The sequence below is a fragment of the Temnothorax longispinosus genome, chromosome 10 (genome assembly GCF_030848805.1).
Source record: "Temnothorax longispinosus isolate EJ_2023e chromosome 10, Tlon_JGU_v1, whole genome shotgun sequence".
In the NCBI taxonomy this organism is placed as follows: Eukaryota; Metazoa; Arthropoda; class Insecta; order Hymenoptera; family Formicidae; genus Temnothorax; species Temnothorax longispinosus.
In genome coordinates, this window is record NC_092367.1 from 6898074 (window position 1) to 6923938 (window position 25865).

Sequence of the window (25865 nt, forward strand, 5' to 3'; positions counted from 1 at the left end):
TATATAAAAGCGGAAGCTTCCACAATAAATGTACCGTTTCCTCACAATTCTCTTAGCATGTCATTGACCAAAGTCAACTAGTGAACTATTCGCCTTAAATAGCTCGCTTTTTCAGCGTCTCGCATTTTTATAAGCAACGGATAAAAATTGTTGACGATCTTATCTACGCTCCGACGAAGAGTAGAATATTTAACTGCATGCAACTTGAACAAACACTCGAACTGAGTTAATTTATTTTATGATGTTCTTGATATTGGGTATCTCTGGCGCCACCAACATTGTATAGACATTCTTCTGTTGCATTATAGAACCTGACGCTTTTTTAATTTTTTTTTTTAATTGAGAATGCATGACACGAACGGATATGCATTCCGGACCAGATGTTTCAAGTTACTATCAAAAAAAGTTATCTTTCACTCGACAGTATTTTTCCATTTAAACAAACTTACTTTGTAAATGTTGTTTTTTTAGTTTCGTTTAACATCATTCTATCTCATCATTTATAATATTAAAAAATAAAAACTTATTATATACTTATTTCTTTCGTTTTGTTTATCTTATTTTCAATTATATTAAAGAATTTTCAATTAATATACGCAAGTAGATAAGATTCAAGGATTCTTTTTGGTGAAGCCAAACTCTAAAACTGACGATTTTTGAAGATGGTATATTATTTTTATTGAAAGATATTTAAATCTCCAGACAAGATACATTTTGAAAAAATTTTAATATACTCTATTCGTCTATTCTGTTGAAATATTAGTTTTGTGTTTTTCTTCTGATTCAGAGCTGTAGGATCCAGCTTAAGGCATATAACCATCTCCGAAATTTCGTATAATGAGCAATCTTTTATTCTGTGACCGTAACGGTTAGCCCTTGGATCGATATCGAGTCCAGGATGTGACCTCGGCTTAAAGAAGTGAAGCGAAAAGAATCGGAGGACGACGGCGAGGTACTGACTCATTCCCACGAGTCCAGAATGTGAAACTGGTCAGATAAAGATACGATATACGCTTTTATATTGGGCATTATTAATGTCGAGCCATCGTTAGTTTCAGCTCACGACAATAAACTTATGTAAAATACGAAAGTGACCTGCAGCTCTGTCACACAATACGTTTTTTTCCAAGGCTCGTCGGTTTTTTGTTGCCGCACGCTGATCAGAACTTATCGGTCTGGAACTTATTAAATATCTCGAAGGGATTACGTTATTATAAGTATAACGATTTGACGCAAGGCAATTTTGTGGCACTGTGTTGTGCAAGGTCCAAGGGATTATCCTAGCAAACAAGGTGTCCTACTTTACGCCCTGATTAATTTTCAAATAGAGGAAATCCTTATAATGTAATATTTATGAAATAGGGAAGCGAAGAAAATTAGATACAAAATTAGAAACGAAATTTAGACAGATCTAAGGCATTTCTCTTGCGTATGGAAAAATATATTTAGAATAATAAGTGAAGTAATCTACTCGATAAAGCATCGATATTCATAGCGATAAAAAAACTAGGCGTTTTCTTTTCGGTCTGAAACAATCGACTGGAGAGCATAAAAATTATCATGTGGAACGACCGGGTTGAAATATAAATTCACGACAATACGACACGTCAGTAAACAACAGGACGAGTCGAGGAGCCGAGCGACAGGATTGTATTCGGATTTATCAGAGAACGCAGGGGCTCGATTAGATGTTGTCCGCGAAGTGGGGAAGTTGCATAAAAGATAACGTGCCTCACTCACGGAGGTCAGTCGGCGATTGGGAGGCGGTCACAAATTGCAGCTGCGGAGAACGTTCGTGAAACTCTTCGTTAAAACCGCTAGATCGAATTGTTTCGTAAAACGGTAAAAGGATAGGCGAATCGATATGCTGCGCCTGTAAGTATCCCGTTAATTTATTAACATAAACATGTGCTTTTCACGAGAATAAACTTGATTGATGATTAGTGATAATTTCCGTAACAAAATGCGGAGGAACAGTTACACGATATTACAGTGGATTAATAATGGAAAATTAGTGATATCATAGTAAAAAGATAGGATCATATAATATCGTTATATTTTATGTTAACTGAAAAAATTATAATAAAAAATAGTTGCTCTCTTCTACTTGTAATGTAGACTGTTAAATTTTCCTTTTTCGCAGAACATTTATTTAATTATTTCGTTTAATTATTTCGCGAGATGAGAGCGATTATCCACTTTCGATAGAGTCGTATTACATACTCGAAGTACCATGGTCGGCATTTACGTTAAATATATCCGGATGTACGACGACATTCATGATCTAACGAGTTAATACGTCGGACCAAGCGCGCCTGGACGAGACTTTAAAATTATTGTTCGACCTCGGGTGTCGATTTAGCACCGTGTTGCCATTCCGCCAAACACTGTCACGTCCGTAGATATCGTTTATTGCTCGGTTTATTGTGATGAAAATGTCATAATAAATAGTTATCACAAAACATGTTTTATCAAACACTTCATATCATAATATATGAAATAATCAGATGACGTCCGATAATTTTTTTACATGCTTAGTACACTAAGTTGAACTAAAATATCTCGCCTTATTTGTAATTATTCTCTAATTATTGATTTAAAAATGTAACAATTAAATTTCTCTATAATTCTCTATAATATAATTTTATCAGAATCTTGGTAGCAGCAGTTATAACTCTAGTGGCAACCAAACCAGCGACGGAGGATACAGTGGAAATCAGCAGCGAAAATCCGCAGACTGCCGAAAATCTCCTGAACAATGCCCAACAACTCCTAAAAAACATCAACGCGCGGTACGCAGAATGGAGTAACAAGCAAAGCATCACCTCATGGAATTACGCATCGAATATGACGAATGAGAACCTGGCAGAGAAGCTGAGAGTGTCCGCGGAAGCAGCAAATGCCTCCAAGCAGATTGCTCAGGAAGTGAACGCCTTCCCTTGGAGAGAATTGGAAGATGAGTCTATCAAGAGGCAGTTCAAAAAACTCGGTACACTCGGCACCGCCGCTCTTCCCGAAGACGTAAGAATATACGAAAGAGATCTATATTAATCATTTTACTAAATCATACATTTTCCGCGAAAAATTGGCGAAAAGGAATAAAGCTCGAATTTATTTCGAGACACTGAAGTTCTAGTTTTAAAAAGTCCTGTTTTCTCCCTCGAAAATCCTCTTTAGCATGTCTATAAGACAAATATTAATTGATCAAAATCACAATCACAAGTTAGGTCATTACCGAATGATATATGATTGCAGAGTTACAAAGAGTTCGAGATGACAATCAGTAAGATGGAAAACATCTACAGTACTGCGAAGATCTGCGACTACAAAGACAGGAACAAGTGCGATCTCGCGCTCGAGCCGGAGATCACCGAGAAGCTGATGAGTAGCCGCGATCCTGAGGAGCTGAAGCATATCTGGATAGAATGGAGGAAAGCGTCGGGCGAGAAAGTCAAGTCTCTGTTCCCTCAGTATGTCGAGCTAGCCAACACCGCGGCAAGACTTAATAATTTCTCCGACTACGCAGAATATTGGATGAAGGACTACGAGGCTGCTGATTTCCCTGAGCAAATCGGTAAGATCATCCGCAGCAGTATCCGTACTATCGATCGCATGTGATGAAGCACTGATAAAACGGCAAAATCTGTACAGAGAACCAATGGCAACAATTAAAGCCACTGTATTTACAACTGCACGCCTACGTACGACGCGAGCTCAGGAAGAAGTACGGCGAAGACATCGTCTCCGAAGATGGCCCGATCCCGGCGCATCTATTGGGCAACACCTGGGCACAGACCTGGTCGAATATCGCAGACTTCACCATGCCGTTCCCGGGCAAACAGCTGCCGGACGTTACTGCCACTCTAGTCGAACAAGGCAGGTTTATGTTTGAGTCTTTCAAGATATACCGTTAAACCGCTTTATTTCCGGCTTATTTTTTACACCTGTATACTATGTTGTAATACCTCGTAACTCTTTGATGAGCAGGTTACAATGCAACGAGCATGTTCCGCCTCGCCGAGAACTTCTTCACGTCGATCAATTTGTCTGCCATGCCAGACACATTCTGGGAAAAATCGATTCTGACGAAGCAGAAGGACGTAGACATGATCTGCCACGCAAGTGCATGGGATTTCTACGACGGCAAGGATTTCAGGATCAAGCAATGCACGCGCGTTAACATGGAGGATCTGTTGACGGCACATCACGAGATGGGTCACGTCGAGTATTATCTGCAATACAAAAACCAGCCTACAGTTTTCAAGGAGGGCGCAAATCCAGGTTTTCACGAGGCGGTCGGTGACGTTATCTCTCTCAGCGTGTCCACCCCTAGTCATCTCAAGAAGATCGATTTATTGAAAGATGACTCGACTGACCAGGAAGCACTTCTCAATCACCTCTACGTGAAGAGTCTTGACAAAATCGCTTTCTTGCCGTTCGCTTATATGATGGACCGATGGCGTTGGAATGTATTCCAGGGAAAAGTCACGCCTGACAATTACAACTGTAACTGGTCAGTTTTGAACGACAAAAGTCTATCTTCGTGTTACTTTCTTTTCTGAGCAATATTCTTCCTCGAATAAAAGTTCAATAAATCAAATTTCCAAGAAATTAAATTTAAAAGATATTTTAAGCAAGTTGAAATTTTTTATTTTAAGGTGGTTGCTCGCTGAGGAGTATCAAGGCATCGAACCTCCCGTGGATAGGACGGAAGAAGACTTCGATCCTGGTTCGAAGTATCACATAATCGCGGACGTTGAGTACATAAGATACTATGTGAGCTTCGTGGTACAGTTCCAATTCCATAAGGCATTGTGCACCAAGGCAAAGGAATACGACCCGAATAATCCAGATACCAAGCTATTGAGTCAGTGTGATATTTACGGTAATAAAGATGCCGGAAATCTGTTAAAGTAAGTTTGATACGCAACGCTAGAATGTAAGAATACAATTCGAGCATAGAGACATTGATCGTATTTATGTTAGATCTATGCTGGAGTTGGGTTCTTCGAAACCATGGCCAGACGCGATGGAGAAAATCTCAGGTCAAAGGCAAATGGATGCGGCTGGACTTTTGGAATACTTTAAGCCCTTGACTGATTGGCTAATCAAAGAAAATAAGAAAACTAATGAATACATTGGATGGAAACCCAGTAAAAAACGTACGTACCATAAATATGTATATAAATTATTTCATAAGTTTTATTATTCATATTTTATATATAATGTATATATCAGATGTGTATATATATATTATATCTCAGATGTTATGACAATTGAGATATATCATTCTAATTATATTTTTTCGCTTTAGACTGTGTACAGACGAGAGCAGAGCTTGTGAATTAGAGCTATCAATGAACTTTCGGAATAACATATTCCTCACTAATGAAAATATAAAATATATGACACACTACGCCAAGCATTCCGTTTTGAGCCACAATTTTCGATCTAACAAAGAACAAATCATTTCACGATTATACAAATCTGTTTCGATCAATTCGAGCAGTGAACAAGTGTTGACGTGACTGATTAATTTTGTTTGAAGTTTTTCTAAATAAAATGTACATTCCATCTTTTAATATTGTCTCTTATTTGGCTTTACCACGTCCCCTTCCGCGTTTCTTAGCTGGTTCGCCGCCTTTTTTCGTCGATGTAGCAGCTTTACTAGTACTAGGTTTTTTTGCCTAGAACACATTACGTAATCATATTTTTTTCGAAAAATTGATGTATTTTATGATAGAATCACGAAAATAATTTTGAACCTTACCTTGATCATCTTATCAGAATCAACATTGTCAGTTTCTTCATCATCATCTTCTTCTTCCATGAAATCGTTTGAATCTTGCGTAGATCTCTTCTTCGCTGTAGCAGTGCTGTTAATTGCGTATGGCAGCATAGGAGGATTCTTTTGATACGCTCGTGTAAATGCTGCTTTTACCTGATATTAGTAACATTGATGTAATTAAAGTACAAAGCTATCACAATTGATTATTAATTAGAATATATTGATATAGCACATACTTTACTATCAAGATTAGTCGTAGGATCGCGAAGTCCTGGCCAAGCAGAGATTTCTATTACTGAATCCAAGTCTTCCCTGAGGCAAAATTAAATATCAGCATATATATATATCTTTCTGTTTTCCAATACATTCAATGCAAAGTACGAACCTGGTTAAATGATACTTTCCCATAACATTTATCGCTGCTTCTATGCCATCCACACCGTTTTCTATCAGAGGTTTTACAATAGCGTTTCGAAGATGAGCTAAATAATCCATATTCAGGGCATCCTTATTTGCACCTGTGGCTAATCGCGTATGCGTTGTCAATTCTTGCATTAATCTAGAAGTAATACGTAGAGAACAAAGCGCTGCTAATAAAGTTCGGTATAATCACAATGCATTACGTTATGATAAAAGTCTCAGTATTCTGTAATTAGTACTTACCGGTTAAATCTCGTTGCCTTCGAATTTCGTCCGAACCAGCTCGGGAATCGTATCAACCCATCAAGGTTTCCTGACATTTCATTAGCCGGTATAACAAACGAGAAACAAGCATGCATCGGAAGTAGACTCCACATCATATTGCCTCTTATCACTTTATCGACGAGGTCTCCCTGAGATATACTATCAGCCGCATGGGCGATTCTTTCTAGCCTCTGACGACTGTGAATGTAATAAAATTCATCAACTCTTAGCCTTCGTACAAATAATCGTAATTATATACTCACGGTGACGCTTGACATATTCTGACTCCCGAATAATTTTCTTGTATAAAAAGGGCTGCACCATTGTAATCGTGGAAATATAAGCCGATCTTATCGTTCAAACTCATACTTTTTTGCTGTTCTGCATTGAATGCTATTTTTGTGACGTCGAATATACCGAGCTTGACGTTTTTATTCGAATGTTTCTTGTCAGTCTTCTCCACGTGAGACATTTGACTGCCAAGAAATTCCAAATGATTTATTACTTGTCGAATGTCATAATTTGTCGACTCAATTAAACGATCGAGATCCTCCGTCGAGATCTTGATGTTCTCTTTAAAACACAGGGACTTCATAGAACTCTGTAAAGAGCAAGATCGAATTATTGCAAATGAATTATAAGAAACGTTACTTGAACCAGATTCTATAAATCATACCCTGATCTGTTCTACTCTGAGCTTCTGATATTTCAGTTCGTAGCTGTGCGTAGAAATGGTTTTCACCTTCGTATTAAATCGATCATTACATATACAAATAATTGGCACTTCCGTGCATTTGATTAAACTAACTAATTCTTGTAAGCCACCACGATCTTCGTTGCCAGCCATACCGTCGACCTCGTCCATCAACAGTACGTGTTTGTTTGTGATTTTTTGCTTGGTGCCTGTAACATATACGTGAGACAAGAAAATGGTATGATTATATATTTAAAGATTTTATATTATATATTCACCTATGACGTAATCTTTCATCGTGGTATTAGATAACAATCCTGAGACTGCTTCTTTCAGAAGTGTCTTGTTTCTCGTATCAGAAGCATTGAATTCCACGAGATCGTATCCCAATTCTTTACAAACAATTTGCACAGTTGTTGTTTTACCAACGCCTGGTGGACCGGACAGCAAGGCAGCTTTGAAACTTTGTCCATGAGTTTGCTTGCCAGCTTTAAAACAGAAACGAAATTAATCAAATTAATATTCTCATTTTATCTTTAGTGATTTCATTTTTAAAAAATGATAATGAAAGCTGACATACTGCCGTCTTTGTATTTGGGATCCTGACGATTTTTATGCCAATCGCGTAACCATACGTATAAGTTGTGTGCACAGCTCTTATCTCCCTGCTGACCTATGATCTGCTTCAAAGTTTTGGGTTTATACTTTTCAACCAACAGTTCTGACCCAACACTTGTAGTTACCTAGAAGAATATAATGTCGTTAATATAAAACCGTGTTTTAAGTTTTATTTTATTTTATATCACTTTTGTATATGTGCACATTGTCAAATTTATATCTAAACTTACCTCTTGATTTGATACCGGTGACGTTTTTATCTTTTCAAGTGAATCTAATGGCGGCGTTTTTATCTTTTTAGGTGAATCTAATGCTATTATTTTACTCGGTGATGGCGATTTATCGTTCTCAGATTTATTCGGTATTTTTTTCATGTTTAACTTTGCCTTTGTCGGTTTGATAGCTTTAGCTTTACCTTCCGGTCTCGTGCGAATCATTTCTAAAAGATCATCCTCAGATATTTGTTTGATGCCTAAACTATTGGCCTGAAAATATATTTCGTGTAAACAAAAAACAAAAGATATGTACAATGTGTGTATGTAACCATGTAAATGTACCTTCGTCAATTTGGTTGGGCCAGCCTCATCTCCCACTATAATATATGTCACTTTACTCGATACAGTGTTTACGGTCCGACCACCATACTTCCGTATTAAATCCTCAGCTTCATTCCTTTCTAATGAATCCAAAACACCAGTAATCACGAAACTTACTCCGGCTAAGCAATTCTCGGCACCCTGAAAATCGAGTCAATTGAAAATCTTATAGAACAGTCCCAAATTCTTTTTGGGATTCTTTAACGTTATTGTGTTACATGTAAAGCTTCTTACTGTAGGGATCTCTTTTGAACCGGGATTTCTGGCGCCGCCTCTCTGAAGATATTTTTCGTACATTATAGCACGCTGTTTCTTCTTTTCTACCCTTTCGTCAAATAAATCCATTTTGGGTTTCTTCCTACTTTGTGACTTTCCTGTATCTTGGTCTTCTTCCGATACAGAGGTAGATGTTGAATTATTCAATTGCTTATCGCTTATATTCAAGTTTCCGTTAATATTGCGTTTCTTCTCTTTTTGTCTCGGAGGAGAACATGTAACAACTTTTGAATGTTCATTACTTTTACCGGGAGACATTTTCACCTCCTCTGATTTTAGTTTACTTGTTTTATTATTAAATTCTTTCAAACAGATATCATATTTACTGCTCTTTTTGGAGTCCACATCTGTAAAATTTCTGTTATGTCAAATATGTAACAATGACTGTATTCGTATTTTACTGCCAGTACTGAAAATCTAGTTTACGTCACGTATACTATAAATTTTCAGTACAGCCAAAATACGAACACAGTCAATATCACCCTAAGGTTTTAATTAATTGCATATATAAGCATACCTGTTTTAATTACTGCAGCTTCAGATTTCTTAGGGGTATCTGCATTTTTAGCACTGTTTTTATCTTTCTTTTTATCGTGCATCACAATATCTTCGGCCGTGTCCAATTGTTTAAGCACAGCTTCAAAATCTTCGTCATCATGAAACTCGGATTCCTACAAATTCCAGAGAGCTGTAGAATGTTTCTTAATTTCTCTATTTACCTTTGCTATATGATATTTACCACTTTTTGCAATTTTCGGCTAACTTTTGTTTCTTCTACTCTTGTTATCGGCTTCTTGCCGAATACTTCACTGAGAGATACCTCTGTGCATGGCTTCTGACTCTCATTTTTCTTGCTCTTGGACTGAGAATTTTTCGTAACGATTTCCACGATCGTGGTGTCATCCTCAGAGTCAGACAGAACGGAAACTTTCTTTGTTTTTCGTACGACCTGCACAAATCAATTATCTAAATTGGCATTGTTGCAAACAACAAAGAGAATTATAAAGGATTTAAAAAAATATATGAAGAAATTATACACATAAATAACTATGACAAATAAAACTACTATATAGATAAATAGAGATGACGTAAGAAAGAGATAGCACCTTAGTGCGCTTTGCAGATGACTTTGGTTCTTCATCCTCGTCTGATGAAATGACGCGCCGCTTCTGAGGCTTCGAGACGACCGGCTCGCTGTTTTTCTGGGAACTCCCGACCCGCGCAAAGTAGGATCTGATGTCCTGCGGAAAAGACACGTGCGGAAGAGTTTGATACACATGAGATCAAAGCAATTAAAACCCAATTAACCTAATCTGACACTCGCTACGCTCCCGTTACGTACCCGCGGCATCTTCGCGGTATATTCAGCGGCGTGTATCCTGTATCCGTATCCCGTTCGCACCAGTCGCACCTGTCACGCCGGCATAATCGGCCGGCGTTTATGTTTTCGTGCGGCAACAACAAACGATTTTCCTCCGAGACACTGCGAGCAGTGCAGACTTGCGAGACGCGCAATACTCGCGCGTTCAGCACGATGCACGCAACACGCAAGCGCGAGCGTGCAACTTTCATTTGTCGCACGTGGTCGCACGAAAAGCTTTTGTCACATGTCACCTCAAAAGGGCGACTTGTCCCACTTTGTCCAAAAATTCTGATTAACCGAGATCGACGGATCGACGATTAATCCAATTGGCACACGATAATAATACCAGTCTTATCCCAAATTTAAAAAAAATAGAAAATACTTAAAAAAATAATAATAAATAAAGATAAATAATTCAACCGGCAGAATTGCTAGCAAAACTTCCAATTATACAATTCGTCTCTGATCTAATTTTTTTATAAAACGACGAAAGATTAATATTTGTGTTGATAAAATATTAGAGAGATCTTAGAGATATAAGTTAATCACTGATTAAGTTAGTCGGAGCTTGAGCGTCCTAACCTAACCTAACCTAACCTAGACACTTGAACCGCCTCGTGAGTCGTGTCGGGTTCGTGGACGATCACGTTTTCCTTCGTGAAAGCGATTTTCATCCCTTTAAGAATTTAAGATAGTTATCCTATCTTTTGCACGACAGTTTATCTCGCGTTTTACAGCGATTGCTACAAACGCACAGGTAGGGGGGGGGGGGAAAAACGTTAACGATTTTTCTGTCAGTGATACTCATAGATTAACATTCGTACACACGTGTTTGAATACACTGTACACGTGGAAGAGAGATTTTTCTTCAGGTTGCCTATTGTTGAATTTTGATCGAAAAAGGCAGATATAAAAAAGATAAATTATTTATTTGCATTGCAGGAATATAAAAGAGGATTGATTTGATTATTTGCGATTGTGTATTTACACCAGGACTAAACATGGTGAAGGAACAGTTCAGGGAGACTAACGTCGCCAGCGAAGTGTACGTAAACTCACTTGCTTTAACGCATTTAATGAATGAAGTATTATTATTGGCGAGTTCTTCTCAGGCAATGATATCGTTGCTAATTTGTACGCAATGTTATTGCGACACGAAGGCAACATGTGATCTTCTACTTGAAATTTTCTGTGTCCAGCTCCCATATATCCTTCGGAGTGGATAGCATGCACGACATGGACATGCAGGCCACTGTGGAGGTGATCTCTAAAAACTTGTACAATGAGGATGCGAAGCGTACTCCAGCTCTGAATGGAGCGCTCGATAGGCGCATGGTATTTGAAAATTATATAGCCCTATGTTGTCTCTATCTTGCACAGAATTGTTTAGAACTGACGCTTTTGTTCGTAGGGGGTGAGCTCCACAGGAGTTGACTGCGAAACGTGCGGTAAAAAGCTGAACGATTGTGTGGGACACTTCGGCTACCTGGATCTAGAACTGCCAGTCTTTCACGTTGGCTACTTCAGATCTATCATCCAGATTTTGCAGACGATTTGCAAGGTAATGCGTAACTTTATCGAGATTCAACAATTTTTGCCAATTGCGACCCGTACTGACAAATAAATTTTTACAGAGTTGCGCACACGTGTTGCTAACGTCCGAAGAAAGAAGACATTATTCGCGCAAAATACAAAATCCGAATCTAGGATATTTATCGCGTAAAGCGTTGCGTAAGCAAATCTGGGAGAAAGCGAAAAAGAAAACGGAATGTCCGAATTGTAAAGCAAATAACGGCCCTGTGAAAAAGGCTGGTTTTTTAAAAATTGTGCATGAGCAGTACAAGAACTTAAAAAAGACAGATCCTATTATTCAAGAGAAATTGGCTGAATTGGCCCCAAAGATGGATCGCGACAGAGAATTTAAGAATACAGTGGAGCAAAATTACAGAGCTGTACTTGATCGATATCTGTATCCGACCGTGGTATGATTTAAAGATGGAATATTATATGTTATAATTGTTTAATATACATATTTTTGTGTGTACAATTTATATAATTTTATAACATACGGACATTCTTTAAGGTTGAAGAACTTTTTAAAAGAATTCCAACGGGCGATATGTGTCTCTTGTTAATGAATCCTAACTGTGCAACACCAGTAGATTTGATACTGAGAAGGATTCCTGTGCCACCAATTTGTATTAGACCTAGCGTTTTATCTGACCTAAAGGCTGGTACAAATGAGGATTATCTGACGATGAAACTGTCAGAAATAGCACTTATCAATGACGTTATTCGCAGACAAAATGGAGTTAATGTAAATTTGTACATGGAACATTGGGATTTTCTTCAACTGCATTGTGGTCTTTATATCAATAGCGAAATGTCTGGAATACCTCTACATATGCAAGTAAGTTCTGAACAAATATCTGAAGATCTGCCTTCTTTTCTCTAATAATATACGGTGATTCTTTTAGCCTAAGAAGTTTGGCAGAGGTATAGTACAAAGACTGAAAGGAAAACAAGGTCGTTTCCGAGGTAATTTGTCTGGTAAACGTGTTGATTTTACTTCTCGTACAGTAATTTCGCCCGATCCAAACCTCAGGATAGATCAAGTAGGTCCCGTGACAAATTTAAGCCGACAATGATGGTACAATGTGTTTTATAATATTGAATCTCTACGCAGGTTGGTGTACCTATACATGTTGCAAAGACCTTAACGTATCCTGAAAGGGTTATTCCGTCAAACATAGAACTAATGCGAAAATTAGTCAGAAATGGCCCAGACATACATCCTGGAGCGAACTATATACAATATAAGCACTCGCAAAACAGGCGATACCTTAAATATGCCGATCGAAATAAAGCCGCTCAAGATTTACAGGTAATCTCCATACATTAACATGGTCTTGAGATGTGTATATATATATATATGTCAGGGCTTTATAATCTAATATACCAATTGCCTTTTTATAGTACGGTGACATTGTCGAGAGGCATCTTAAAGATGATGATTTAGTGCTGTTCAATCGGCAGCCATCCTTGCACAAATTAAGCATAATGACACACAGAACCAAGGTATTGGAGCATCGAACGTTCAGATTCAACGAATGCGTCTGTACACCATATAATGCAGACTACGATGGTGACGAAATGAATCTTCATTTGCCGCAGACTGAGGAAGCCAGAGCAGAAGCGTTGGTTTTGCTAGCGGTAAATACCTGATCGATATACTTCTGTAAAATTATTGAATTGCGTATAAATATGCTGAAATATTATGTTTTTTGTCTTCAGAATAAATCCAATCTTTGTACACCTCGCAATGGTGACTTATTGATAGCAGCAACGCAAGATTTTATCACCGGTGCTTATCTCTTGACCCACAAGGACACGTTTCTCCAGATAGAGCAAGTTAGATTAGCTCTTTGCCTCTTAGCCGGCCCAGACGCTTCCATGGTCGTAACTGTTCCTCCGCCTGCAATCGTAAAACCGACGAGATTATGGACCGGCAAACAAATATTCAGCTTGATTATACGACCAAACATGGAATGTCCTGTCAGAGCAAATTTAAAAGCAGAGGGCAAGAAGTACGATAAAGAAAAAAACCAAGAAGAATTGTGTGATAATGACTGTTGTAAGTTGTAATGACTTTCATAAGCTGTATATTGTAATCTTTTTTACGTATGTTTCTTTACGTTTGTTAAATGATCAAATTAAATCCACAGATATCATCATTCGCAATTCCGAGCTTCTAGCGGGAACAATGGATAAATCTGTATTAGGCTCAGGATCGAAGCAAAATATATTTTACGTTCTGCTGCGTGATTGGGGCGAAGATGTTGCAATCACAGCTATGTGGCGTTTAACCAGAATAACAAATCATTTTAATTTTGACAAAGGAATTTCTCTTGGTATCGGTGACCTTATACCCGGTCAAGGCCTTCTTCAAGCCAAGGAAAAAGTGTTGAACGATCAGTACGAATATTTTCAAGTTTAAATTCGACAGATTGCTTTAAACAAATAACTAATCTCAATTCTTCTTTTTTTCAGTTACTCCAAATGTAACGAATACATTCAACAACTGGAAAAGGGTCTTCTCGTTTGTCAACCTGGATGTTCAGAAGATGAAACACTGGAAACGAAAATACTGAAAGAGCTTTCGGTGATTCGTGACAACCTTGGTAAAGTGTGCCTAAAGGAACTTCACCCTACTAACACTCCCTTAACTATGGCACTCTGTGGAAGTAAGGGAAGTGAAATTAACATTTCTCAAATGATCGGTAAGTTTAAGTAAACATATAAATATATTACTGTTCTTAATTATTCTGATGCTATTTGACACAATTTCTCTCTTCAGCTTGCGTAGGCCAGCAAGCTATCAACGGGCGAAGAGTACCGAACGGATTCGAAAATCGTGCATTACCTCACGTTTTGGCACGTTTAAAGACGCCAGATGCTAAAGGCTTCGTGGAAAATTCATTTTATTCTGGATTAGTGTCCAAGGAATTCATCTTTCATGCGATGGGCGGTCGGGAGGGTCTCACGGATACCGCTGTGAAAACTGCGGAGACCGGATACATGCAGAGGCGGTTGATCAAGAGTTTAGAGGACCTGTGTATCCATTATGACATGACAGTGCGCAATTCGATGCACGATATCATACAGGTTCCGTACGGCGGAGATGGATTGGATCCTACGTACATGGAAGGTATGTGAACGTTATTCTGCATTTCGCGTGTAAACGGGATAACACATATTTTTTTACAGGTAAAGACTGTCCTGTGGACTATAAAAGAGTGTACGATCATGTGAGAGCGAAAATGCCTTATAAAAATGAAAAGTCTTTGAATGCTAAAGACGTGGTAACTGCCACAGACGACATGCTAAACTCTGAGGAGTACAATTGCCTAAGTGAAGAATTTAAACAGGAACTGACGTAAGATAATATATAATAAATATATGATACTCGACAAATTTTAGTACTTCAGCTTCGACGAATTGAACGTTGTTTTTCGCAGAGTATTCCTGAAATCGGAAGTCGCGCGAAAAATAGCATATTATCGACAGAACATCACATCGAAAACATCACTCGAAACTCAAAAGGTGATCTTGCAAGTCGAACGTCTCACCGTCTCGCAATTGGTAGAGTTTATTCACACGTGTAAGGAGAAGTACATGAGAGCTAAGATTGAACCGGGCACTGCTGTAGGCGCACTCGCCGCGCAAAGTATCGGCGAGCCGGGAACTCAGATGACACTCAAAACGTTCCACTTCGCCGGTGTAGCGGCCATGAACATCACTCAGGGTGTGCCACGTATTAGAGAAATTATTAACGCGAGTCCGAAGATCAGTACTCCCATCATAACAGCGGCCTTGGTAAGTAACTAATTGTACTCTGACCACACGCGTGTTCTATGTGGAATTGGATCTTAATCATCTAATCCTTTATTTTGCAGGTCAATGATAAAGATTCTGAGTTTGCCGAACGAGTGAAGGCAAGAATCGAGAAAACGACTCTGGGAGACGTAGCTGAATATATCAAAGAAGTATATACGCACAATGATCATTACCTTGTAATAAAATTAAATATCGATAGGATTAAATTGTTGAAATTAGAAATTAATGCTGAATCTGTATGCAAGAAGTAAGTATGTTTAAAAGCTTAAGTTTTTTATTTTTGTATTTTTATTACAACCATTAATCTAACCGACTGTTAACTATCGAAGTTGCCAACTCCTGTTGGCTATTCTGAGAAGTTAACGGTTAGTTAGAAGTTAACAGAACGTTGGAAATAGTGGCCATAATTTAATTTATTCCAATATGTAATCGCAAAAAATAAGAATTTACTTGATTTCTTTCGTTTCATGTCATAACTCGATGTAACTATACTAACTATAGTGAAAAAACAGGAGTTTTAATAGTATACACTTTAAGTTTATAAGTAATTTTTTATTAATATGCTTTGGATATTATAATTGGATTCGATAACAAATGATTTATGCTTCTCTAGACTCTGCGTTTCAAAATTGAAGCTGGTACCAGAAAATATAAAAGTGTTATCCGACCAGTCAACTATTGTTATTCGGCCAAGTCAACAAAAAGGTAGTTCAAATTTTCCATTTCGTCAATTGACAGAGGCTATTCCAAATATTGTAGTAAAGGTAAAAATATGTAATACGATAAATTTCAGTAGAGTGTTAATTCATGATATGGGAAATATTTAATGTATGTTTATTTTTATTTGCAGGGCTTGCCATCAATCAATAGAGTAATTGTGCATAATGACAATCTCGGAAAAATAGATAAATTTACACTATTTGTCGAAGGAGATAATTTTAGAGACGTTATGGCAACATCCGGTATCCTCGGCAAGAAGACGAAGTCGAATAATACGATAGAAGTGAGTTGAGAAAAACCATGCGAATATTGGATAAAAGAATTTATGATTGATTCCATCTTAGGTTTTCAATACGCTCGGAATAGAAGCAGCGAGAGCAACCATCATGTCGGAAATTAAATCGGTAATGGAAAATCACGGAATTAGTATTGATTGTCGACATTTAATGCTCTTGGCAGATTTAATGACTAGCAGAGGAGAAGTGCTTGGTATTACGAGACAAGGATTGGCAAAAATGAAAGAATCGGTTTTAAACTTGGCATCGGTGAGATTTTTTATTTTTCATTATTTCATCCATTTCTTTTACGTGCTTTTTATTATACAATGTGGAATTCTTAAGCTTGGTTTTTTAGTTTTTAAATTTAATTTTAAGTATTTATAGTATTTTAAGGAGAATCGGAAATACTTTTCGTAAACTAATTATTAATTTACAGTTTGAAAAAACGGCGGATCATCTATTTGATGCGGCTTATTATGGACAAAAAGACAGTATATGCGGTGTATCGGAATCAATCATAATGGGTATTCCAGTTCCACTAGGCACGGGAATCTTCAAACTGCTTCACAAATATCCTTTTCATATTACATTTATATATAGGTATACGCGAAAAGTTAACTATTATATTTTTTATACAAAAAGATGGCGCATAACTGGATATTCTCAATATATATTCTCATAATTTTCCTTAATAATGAAACACAGCAGATAAAAGTGAACCAAGCAAGAAAGAGCTTCTATTTGATGATCCACAGTTTCACAAGCCACTCCGTTCTGGAAGACGACTCCAACGAATACGACCGCGTCCAATATTACAAGTTTAGAATTAATAAATAATTTTATAATTAATGACAAGGAAAAATAAATTAATTTAATAAAAAAAAAAGATATCCTTTCACGTACTGTACAGTTTTTGTATTAATTCTAATCATATCACTTATGTACAAAGCATTATTTAATTTATATATATATATATGATGATGATTATATATAAAAGTATTAATAAATACTTTTATAAAGGCATTCCGATATTTACTGTCAGTTACCGTAATCGTGTAAATACTGAATAAATAAACTAAATTACTAAATTTCAACCTCCTTGCTAATTATGTTCTCCTGATACTTTGTCAATTTTCGAAATTCTTTATTTCATATGAGATTAAAAAAGTCTTTCCAGTATATAATAATAGTCATCAACCAACCTTCATATTGAAGAAATACACAGTGCAGAAGAATTACACGAATGTCTACGAACTGCACAACACAACCGAAGAGTTGCACCTACTCAGTCAATTGAACAATAATTTTATTTTGAAATTTTATATGATTAAATATTTATTAGGATATAACATAGAATTTAATTTAAAATAAATAATAATTTGCAATTCATAATATAATCGTATTTATGGATCTGATACTGCTCAAAGCTATAAGACCTAATGTAACATGCAAATAACTTAATTTTTTTGTTGTGTACATACAAATCATTAAGATTCTCTCTTGTGTTATTTTTGTAACGCCAAGTTTTCTAACAAATACACGGTTTTGTGTGAAATAAGAAAACCTTTTTAATAAGAGTTTTAATTCATTCTTAACTCTTATATCATATGATTATAACAATAAATATTACACGTCCCACACAATTGTGACAATTACAAAAATTAAATAACTTAGTCGTATTGAAAATTGGCACAGAGTTGGGACCTCTGTTCATTGGCTGAAAAAAATGGCTAATTTTGTTGCTAAGAGACAGTATTGTTTGATCTAAATCCGTTCCCTACCTACATCTTTGTACGCGTATATAATCTCTTACAACATTCAATTAAAATGTTCTAATGTATAACCCAGCATCGAAAGAAAGACATCAGGTACTGAAATGGTGAATGAAAAAGAATTTTGGACGGAAGTGCGAAAAGATATACCGCGATATAAAAAAAGAAAGCCACGAGTAGTTCCTGCATTCACTATCCAGGCATTGCAGGTAATGCGCATTGATGCGCATTATAGAATAATGACATCTGATGAACGTAACGCGATAATATAGTGTCAATTTTGATACAGGAAAACACGGTCGTTGCGAAACCTCCGCGGTGTGGACTGTACAAACCTCGTTCACCGAAACCGTCGATTTTTAGGAAATTTTACAAGCGTGGCGTATTCCCTATCTCTTTGGAGAACGACGGCTACGATCAGAAAATTAATTGGAAAGTAGATATAGAAAATTTGGATTTCCATCATTATTTGCCAATGTTCTTCGATGGATTAACGGAAATAGAACAACCGTATAAGTTTCTGGTAGAGCAAGGAATATCAGATATGTTAGAGCATGGTGGGCCAAAGATATTGCCCGTTGTTCCTCAATTGATTATTCCTATTAAGAGTAAGTTCTATAATCCAATTTAAGATATGTAGAAAAGATATTCATATCGTAATTACAAAGACTTTGTTAGACGCTTTGAATACAAGAATGCCCGAGATAATCTGCACCACCATGAAAGCACTTCAACGTTTAGTACGATCTGCTGATTGCGTTGGCGAAGCTTTAGTCCCGTATTTTAGGCAAATCTTGCCTATCCCAAACTTACTCAAAGATAGAAATGGTAAGGACTCGTCTGTTTAACACTTACTGTATTCGTATACAAATAGAATCAAGATTTCTTGTGATTTCAGTAAACCTTGGGGACGGTATCGATTATTCTCAGCAAAGAGGAGAGAACGCAGCGGATATTATACAAGAAACGCTTGAAATCTTGGAAAGATACGGTGGCGAAGATGCTTTCATAAATATTAAATACATGGTTCCCACATACGAATCCTGCATGATGAATTAATAGGTAGAAGATGACACTATCACTATTATCTTTTTAATAGATTTATTCTTTATTCATAAAAATATAATTATCACAAAATCAAAATGCATGCAAAATTTCACAAATTATATATAACATAAGACATAATATAATGGAAAAAAAAAGAATATTAATATATATCTTATAAAAATATGTACTGTATTATTACTTGGAACTTGAAATTAATAATGACATATTACGTGGAAACAATATATTATTTAAAAATTCATAAAAGAAATATTTATTAGAGATAATAAAAGCAAAATTTTTCACTATCACACAGTAACGCACGCATCTTGCATCAGCGTAGAAAAAGTATGACAATAGTAAAAATAGTAGTAATGTTTTTTGATGATACAATATTATATTTCAAAAAGTATACTTATATCTTTCCTGTATCTTCTTTCAATGTTACAGTGCGATTGAAAACAAGCTGAAATAAAAGAGAAAACAAATGTTAACGCAAAATGTATATGTGTGCTGTTATTTTTACACTTACCTTATTAGGTTTGGTATCGGGATCGACAGAGAAAAAGCCTATACGTTCAAATTGAAACTTATCATATATTTTTGCTGTTTTAGCTAGACTGTTGTCCATGTACGCTACAATTTCTTTTTTGCTGGATGGATTAATATCACTTAAAAATCCATGCGGTACCTCATTTGTATCCTCCGGATTTTTGTGTTTGAATCTGAGAAATTAAAGATATTTTTATTACATTACCAGTGTAAAACCTTCATAATTAATCATTTGAAAAATGTTACTCACAAACGCTCATATAGTCTAACAGATGCCAGTACTGGATGGGACACCCAATGTATAAATGCCTTCGGTTTATTCTTCTCGGAAACAGGATCCTGTCTAACAATTATGTTTGTAATGTTACCGCTGGCATCCTTCTCGATACTTTCAAACGTTACTACGACACCTGCATGCTTTAAGCCTACAGGTTGTTTTGGTGTTAAGCGTCTAAAACCTTTCTCTTCAATCTACAAATATTGATATCCAGATAAAATCATAATTGTAAAAAATTTTCAAAAAGGTGCAGGAATATATACTGCATACTTCTTTGAAGTCTGTGGCTTCAATGTATACAATCTCGTCAAATGTAATTTCATGATGGCCCCTTTCTGGCTCGTTAGGAAAATCGGGTACGGTGAGCTTTATGGCATTCTCTTGAGGGAAATTTTTGATAGTTAATTTGATAGGTTCTAGAACCACCATATGTCGGGCAGCAGTGAGATTTAGAACATCCCTAACAGCCGCTTCCAACGCTGCAGGATCGACGGTCGCTTGTGCACCAGTTACACCCATTTGAGCACAAAAATTGTTTATAGCTTCCGGTGGAAATCCACGTCTACGCAGCGCAGTCAACGTAAACAATCTATTAAAAAAAGGCAATATAACGCATTAGTAATACATCATTAATAAAATATAAAGATAGTATCCGTTATATTATACCTAGGATCATCCCAATCGGACACTATTCCTTCTTCTATTAATTTGGCAATTTTTCTTTTAGAAACTACAGTATAATTGACGTTCAATCGACCGTATTCCCACTGTACGGGACAATAAATATCCAAAGAATTGCAGAGCCAATAATAAGACGATCTCCGTGACTGGAATTCCTTTGTGCAAAGAGAATGAGTGATATTTTCGATGCTATCGCACAAGCAATGGGTGTAATCGTATGTGGGATAGATGCACCATTTATCACCAGTTCGGTGATGCGGCGAATATTTTATTCTGTATGCAACAGGATCTTGCTTGCCTTCCTCTAAAGTCACTTTCATACGTAAGGTTGCCTCTCCTTCTTCCAACAAACCATCTTTCATATCCTATTAAAAAAAAAGTAAACATATATGTAGCATTTAGGAGACAAAGAAGAAAGACAATAAGCTCTAAGTACAAATTTTTCATTACATTAAATAGCTGCAAGCTTTCTTCAATTGGCCTATCGCGCCAAGCACTCGGTGGAGGATTGAAACCTTTTATTTCCTCGCTAGATTGATGACAAACATAGGCTAAACCTTTCTTTATAAGCTCTTTGGCCCAGTCGTACAATTGCTCGAAATAGTCCGATGAATGCGTAATCGCAGCCGGTTTGTAACCAAGCCATTCCACCATTTCCCGTATACCGACAAAAAATTTCTCCTCTTCTTTTTCAGGATTTGTATCATCATATCGTAAGTAGCACATACCATCGTAAGCGGCAGCATATCTGTGAGATACATCTTTTTCATAATGTATTTCGCTTTCAAGACCGAAGAAAATACATACCCGAAGTTGATATTGATGGCTTTTGCATGTCCAATATGCAAAATTCCGTTGGGTTCCGGTGGGAATCTCGTTATCACTTTGCCACCAGTGGCTTTCAAATGTTTCTGCAGCAGATTGTGAGTATTTGGCGTCACGATGTAACCGTCGGTTTTATAATTTTCCCCAGGCTTATGAAAGTGAACTTTGGTCTTCATGAGTTCGCTTATAGTTTGTGCTCCTCCCTTCTCACCAGTCGATGTCTCTTTTTGTTCTGAAAATTTATCAATCTTTCATTGAACATAGGCGTCCAAAATATTTTTTTCAACAGTGGCCATATATAGCTCACCTTCCTTCACTTCTGGCTTCTTTGCTTTTGTCTGCTTGTCCTTCGGCTGTTTCACTTGTTTAGGCACTGGTGCAAGGTCAGCGTCAACTTTTGGACCCAATAAATCAAGGAGTTGGACATCAAATTCATTCTTTATCGCTTTACCATCCGCCCATTTCAAAATATTGCGTACTTGTTGCATCAATGGACCAGAATTAAAGCGGTATCTATTTAGAAGATATAAATTATAATTACTTATCGTAAAAAAAACAATTTCTCTCATATGTTACATAATTAATAAGATAGTTTTATTTACCTCTTTTCCAATATCTCATCTTTGTGCGCCTTTATAATCTTCTCCACTTCCTCTTCTATTCGTTCAGGTAAAACTACCACTCCTACGCCACAAGATTCTTCAAACTTGGTTATATCAAGATCGTTGCTCACGTTAGCTAACAGGTAAGTCAATGCGGCGTCCACCCTCTGTACACTGTCTAATTTCTTCTCAACTATGTAATTAGTAATAAACGGTATCTTATCTGCAATTTGGTTTTTGATCTTGGAAGCTAGATGGTACAGCAAAACCCCAGTATCTTGAGTGATAGACCCATGTTTAGCTGCCTATAAAAATTAAATAGAAATTCTAAATATACATATAAATAAGCAAATTTTAATAACAAACATCCTGCCACACACACATATAAATATATTACGCAAAATGTATGATGTAATTGCATCAAATGTAGCAAACAAAGAATAATGATGCAACAATTTTAATGAATCGCAATACAATAATGTTCTGATTACATATATTCCTGAAAATACCTTAATTTAACTTAAAATCTATTATATTTAATTTAATATTTTAATTAATTAATTTTGATAATAGAACTCGTGGTATCTAACATTCAATTGTTTCGACTGAGATTCGCCGGTGAATCCTCACCAACCTCGCTTATAGCCAGCTTGAGATTCTTCGTGACGTTCGCATTTTTCAGGGTCTCCTTGGCCTTCTGCTCGCTCAGGCCGATCGTTTGAAACAGCTTCACGTCTTCCTCGTTCCCTACCGACATTTTATTCGGAAAATACAACTGTCACACCACAGAGGAACCAGAAACCACGTGCGTGCGTTCGCCAAGCGACTGAAGCGACCATATGGGCCGCTCATATCGCTGCTTTATCAACAGGGAAAAGTTATTGATTAATTGGAATCCGTCCATTGGCTCGTGGTCGATGCTTGATGTGCGTCGGTGTTGGTCGATGTGTATGTACGGAGTACGGACTACGGACACATACGTCACATACCGAAGTATGTGCTTCGTAAATACATGCTTCTTTAAAACGCGACGCAAATGAAACGGGCGATTCGTCCTAACAAAAGTCCGGCGAGAAACGATGATATTTGGGTAGAGATGATGTTTAGTGATGTCCACCAGCTAAATGAGAGGTAGCACCGTAAAGATGACGCCTAAGCGGAAGGCAAGTGTATTTGTAGGTTATGGCAGCTGTAGAGCTAACTTCTATGCATTGTCTTTATTTATCATCGTGATAAATACGTTTGTTTGTTTTCATTGTCTTTTTCATTAATTTGAAAATTGATTCTTCAAACTTTATGCTTTAAGGAAAAAAATCTTTTGCCCAAAATATACACATGTCAAGGTACTGTATATAATATACATGTTATTTTGTAGACTACCAGTTCGGAATCCACATCAACGAGCAGCTCTGGCTCTTCGACAAGTAGCACGTCGAGTTCAGGGAGCGAATCCAGCTCGTCCGACTCGGAGAACTCCAGTAGTTCCGCCAATAGTCAAAAAGCGTCCGATACAGAAAGAACTAAGAAAAAAGCGCCGTTTCCAGTCACCCGTCATGTCAAGTCCAAGACCGAAACAACATCTGCACCGCCTTTGGAAAATAAAAATAAAGACAGGCAGCCACCGAAACCCAGATCGTCGGTGTACTCTTCCGAGTCAGAAGAATCGCCCAGCAAAGCAAAAACGCCACAAAAGAGGAAGCCACCAGCTAAACCAAAGGCTACCGCTACCGTGGCACCAGTTGTGAAGACTCAGAGATCTCCCACAAAACCAGTGCCTGCATCAGGACAGCATAAAACTGCACCAGTTTCAAAACCTACCAATGCCAAGCCCAACAAATTTTCTGGTGAGTTCATTATTTCGACTTTGCCAAACATTTTATATTCTATGTGATAAAATGTATGTTTTTATGAAGTGATACATAGATGCGATACCTTTGAAGGTTCTACAAGTGCCACCAGCAAACCTCCCGAAAAATCTGGGAAAACAACGGAACCGGTCCAGAAGAAATTGAAGAAGAAAAGTATATTTAGTCCAGAAAATAGTAGCGAAAGTGACAGCGGCGTTTCGGCAAAAGTTAGCGCAGTGAAGCCAACAGGTAGTTCTGCAAAATGTTCCAAAAATCCACCAGCTAAAGCAAAATTGAGTGACACCAAGCAAAAACCTACAGCAGCAAGCAGACCTGGTAAAGAATTCTCACTTATATACCAATAATCGCAAATATTTTGATTTTTTAAATATAAACTTAATACAACACTGTTTTTGATGTTTATTTCCTGTAGTCGCGAAACCTGTGCAACCACAAAAGTCGGACAGTTCCGCGAGTTCAAAGAGTTCTGGCGGTTCAGCGTCCTCAGGTAGCTCAGACAGTAGCTCCGATTCGGAATCGTCCGAAAGCGTCACTAGTTCTCAGCCTCAACCAAAAAAGAAGGAAACGCAATCTAGTACATTGACGAATAGTACTGTAACGAGTGTGCCACCTAAGAGGCCCTCGGCAGCAGTCGCCCCGGTAAAACCGCAAAAAGCTGTTACAAGACGGCAAGGTTTGTTAAATTCCTTACCAATGCGTTGATGCATTGATGCGTTGATTAAAGAATAAAGAAATAAATATAATTTTTTAAACAGGTGCTAAAGGTCTAAAGAGCGACAATGATGGAGATGCGTCCGCGAGTGAGAAAGAGATGGATGATCGTGAAGCGTCATCTTCGAAAACAGTGACGAAAGGCAAGCGGAAATTGCAAACACGCAAAGGAAGTAAATTACTCCAGCTACAAGCAAAGGCAGACACTGATTCCGAATCTGATACAGGTATATAGCCAAAAAATGGTTTTATATCTTGATGAAATTTGTTCAATACTCAATTAAAAAAATGATAGTGTGTGAGCATGTCCGCAAATTGTGCTAATTCGCATAATTTGTTGAAAATAGCTGAGAGCAAGAGAAGCACGAGCAAATCGCCTGTTAAACGTGCTGGACCGTCCGCTGCCGCCAGACAATCCTCCGGAGCCGGTAGATCAACGCAGAATAGTGGTACTACTACAGGTGGCAGAAATCAATCATCTTATAATCGAACACGTGCAACGAAGGAGCGTGAATGTCCGCTAGCTGCGTCCTGCGATTCACGGGGTCATCTCTCTGGAAAACTCGATTTGCACTTTACTCTGGAAGCATGTCCGCTGTATCACAACACTACGCCCCAGGCTTGTGTGTAAGTTACAGCTCAGATTCCAGTGTGAGATCAATAATGATGTTAAATCAAATTAAAAACACATGCGTTTGATGGCAAATGTAAAATAATGTTGACTTTTTCCAGAGAGTTTTATAAAGAGAGAAAAAAACGAGAGGAAGAACGCAAGAAGGCAATAATAAATCTAGCGAAGAAACCTAAAGGTGTTCATCAAACTAGCGAACAACGTAACTACCAACTTAAAGTACGTGAGATGAGGAACAAATGGAAGGGTAATACCGGCGATGGTAATGAAAGCGATAGCGGCGGTGAAATGCAAGGGAATGAAAAGGACAAGCAGCCTCGGCTCAATAATCTTACACCTGATTATGACTTGAAATTATTTATGGAGGCCCAGGCGATAGCCAGTGAAAAAATTGTAATTATTCAATTTATACTTCAGTTAATATAGTATTACACTATGAATAATTGATATTTAAAGCTTAAATTGATTTTTATTAAATTTATTTTTGA

The 25865-nt window shown here is 37.3% G+C and overlaps 6 protein-coding genes across 9 annotated transcripts in view; 4 read left to right on the forward strand and 2 right to left on the reverse strand.

Moving 5' to 3' along the window:
- Positions 1-1724: 1724 nt before the first annotated feature.
- Positions 1725-5582, forward strand: LOC139820125 (angiotensin-converting enzyme-like). The gene is made up of 8 exons (XM_071790138.1): positions 1725-1875; positions 2652-3021; positions 3256-3574; positions 3652-3876; positions 3988-4513; positions 4659-4913; positions 4987-5162; positions 5315-5582. Exons 1-8 carry the CDS (start codon positions 1865-1867, stop codon positions 5347-5349), a joined length of 1917 nt encoding a protein of 638 aa, XP_071646239.1. The 5' UTR covers positions 1725-1864; the 3' UTR covers positions 5350-5582.
- Positions 5177-10157, reverse strand: Gnf1 (germ line transcription factor 1). The gene is made up of 16 exons (XM_071790125.1): positions 9999-10157; positions 9763-9897; positions 9396-9605; positions 9174-9327; positions 8615-9003; positions 8342-8521; positions 8015-8269; positions 7747-7909; positions 7445-7654; positions 7149-7375; positions 6736-7073; positions 6452-6670; positions 6174-6347; positions 6025-6100; positions 5771-5941; positions 5177-5687 (listed from the first exon to the last, which is right to left on the reverse strand). Exons 1-16 carry the CDS (start codon positions 10005-10007, stop codon positions 5592-5594), a joined length of 3006 nt encoding a protein of 1001 aa, XP_071646226.1. The 5' UTR covers positions 10008-10157; the 3' UTR covers positions 5177-5591.
- Positions 10158-10501: 344 nt separating this feature from the next.
- On the forward strand, positions 10502-17508 carry LOC139820120 (DNA-directed RNA polymerase III subunit RPC1-like). Of its 2 annotated transcripts, none has more exons than XM_071790123.1 (21): positions 10502-10776; positions 10962-11064; positions 11219-11354; positions 11431-11580; positions 11654-12001; positions 12103-12429; positions 12497-12634; positions 12706-12903; positions 12996-13232; positions 13314-13653; positions 13745-13994; positions 14070-14299; positions 14377-14727; positions 14787-14955; positions 15038-15395; positions 15476-15663; positions 16030-16180; positions 16267-16419; positions 16481-16681; positions 16851-16984; positions 17118-17508. In XM_071790123.1, exons 2-21 carry the CDS (start codon positions 11021-11023, stop codon positions 17236-17238), a joined length of 4224 nt encoding a protein of 1407 aa, XP_071646224.1. In that variant the 5' UTR covers positions 10502-10776; positions 10962-11020; the 3' UTR covers positions 17239-17508. The 2 variants fall into 2 exon arrangements, with proteins under 2 accessions (XP_071646224.1, XP_071646225.1); XM_071790124.1 differs by lacking the exon at positions 10502-10776 and adding an exon at positions 10868-10891.
- Positions 17509-17609: 101 nt separating this feature from the next.
- Positions 17610-19391, forward strand: LOC139820131 (parkin coregulated gene protein). Its single transcript, XM_071790145.1, has 4 exons — positions 17610-18395; positions 18476-18794; positions 18865-19014; positions 19085-19391. The coding sequence occupies exons 1-4, from the start codon at positions 18291-18293 to the stop codon at positions 19243-19245; spliced, it is 735 nt and encodes a 244-aa protein (XP_071646246.1). The 5' UTR covers positions 17610-18290; the 3' UTR covers positions 19246-19391.
- An 84-nt stretch (positions 19392-19475) lies between these two features.
- On the reverse strand, positions 19476-23042 carry Glnrs (Glutaminyl-tRNA synthetase). Its single transcript, XM_071790130.1, has 10 exons — positions 22802-23042; positions 22168-22472; positions 21873-22078; positions 21548-21797; positions 21191-21488; positions 20726-21105; positions 20330-20648; positions 20033-20253; positions 19763-19955; positions 19476-19696 (listed from the first exon to the last, which is right to left on the reverse strand). Exons 1-10 carry the CDS (start codon positions 22922-22924, stop codon positions 19646-19648), a joined length of 2346 nt encoding a protein of 781 aa, XP_071646231.1. The 5' UTR covers positions 22925-23042; the 3' UTR covers positions 19476-19645.
- An 86-nt stretch (positions 23043-23128) lies between these two features.
- Positions 23129-25865, forward strand: part of Chm (lysine acetyltransferase chameau) — a 32758-nt gene continuing 30021 nt past the window's right edge. For 2 of the 3 annotated variants that reach the window (XM_071790127.1, XM_071790129.1), the window contains exons 1-7: positions 23129-23330; positions 23543-24011; positions 24081-24350; positions 24448-24708; positions 24791-24973; positions 25094-25373; positions 25479-25770. In XM_071790127.1, the coding sequence (XP_071646228.1) occupies positions 23292-23330; positions 23543-24011; positions 24081-24350; positions 24448-24708; positions 24791-24973; positions 25094-25373; positions 25479-25770 (1794 nt within the window). In that variant the 5' untranslated portion in view covers positions 23129-23291. The remainder of the gene's footprint in view (positions 23331-23542; positions 24012-24080; positions 24351-24447; positions 24709-24790; positions 24974-25093; positions 25374-25478; positions 25771-25865) is intronic. The other variant, XM_071790128.1, reaches the window with a different exon arrangement.

Coding starts and splice junctions, on each gene's coding strand:
- Glnrs (XM_071790130.1), bottom strand. CDS start 22,924: ATGTCGGTAGGGAACGAGGAAGACGTGAAGCTGTTTCAAACGATCGGC. Junction 21,798..21,872: donor GAAGCCAGAAGTGAAGGAAG/GTGAGCTATATA, acceptor ATAAATTTTCAG/AACAAAAAGAGACATCGACT. Junction 21,106..21,190: donor AAAGCTTGCAGCTATTTAAT/GTAATGAAAAAT, acceptor TTTTTTTAATAG/GATATGAAAGATGGTTTGTT.
- LOC139820125 (XM_071790138.1), top strand. Junction 4,914..4,986: donor GATGCCGGAAATCTGTTAAA/GTAAGTTTGATA, acceptor TATTTATGTTAG/ATCTATGCTGGAGTTGGGTT. Junction 5,163..5,314: donor ATGGAAACCCAGTAAAAAAC/GTACGTACCATA, acceptor TTTTCGCTTTAG/ACTGTGTACAGACGAGAGCA.
- LOC139820120 (XM_071790123.1), top strand. CDS start 11,021: ATGGTGAAGGAACAGTTCAGGGAGACTAACGTCGCCAGCGAAGT. Junction 12,430..12,496: donor GAATACCTCTACATATGCAA/GTAAGTTCTGAA, acceptor TGATTCTTTTAG/CCTAAGAAGTTTGGCAGAGG. Junction 12,904..12,995: donor AAGCCGCTCAAGATTTACAG/GTAATCTCCATA, acceptor GCCTTTTTATAG/TACGGTGACATTGTCGAGAG.
- Gnf1 (XM_071790125.1), bottom strand. Junction 9,328..9,395: donor GCCGAAAATTGCAAAAAGTG/GTAAATATCATA, acceptor TGGAATTTGTAG/GAATCCGAGTTTCATGATGA. Junction 8,270..8,341: donor GCCCAACCAAATTGACGAAG/GTACATTTACAT, acceptor ATATATTTTCAG/GCCAATAGTTTAGGCATCAA.
- LOC139820131 (XM_071790145.1), top strand. CDS start 18,291: ATGGTGAATGAAAAAGAATTTTGGACGGAAGTGCGAAAAGATATACCG. Junction 18,396..18,475: donor TCACTATCCAGGCATTGCAG/GTAATGCGCATT, acceptor ATTTTGATACAG/GAAAACACGGTCGTTGCGAA. Junction 18,795..18,864: donor ATTGATTATTCCTATTAAGA/GTAAGTTCTATA, acceptor AGACTTTGTTAG/ACGCTTTGAATACAAGAATG.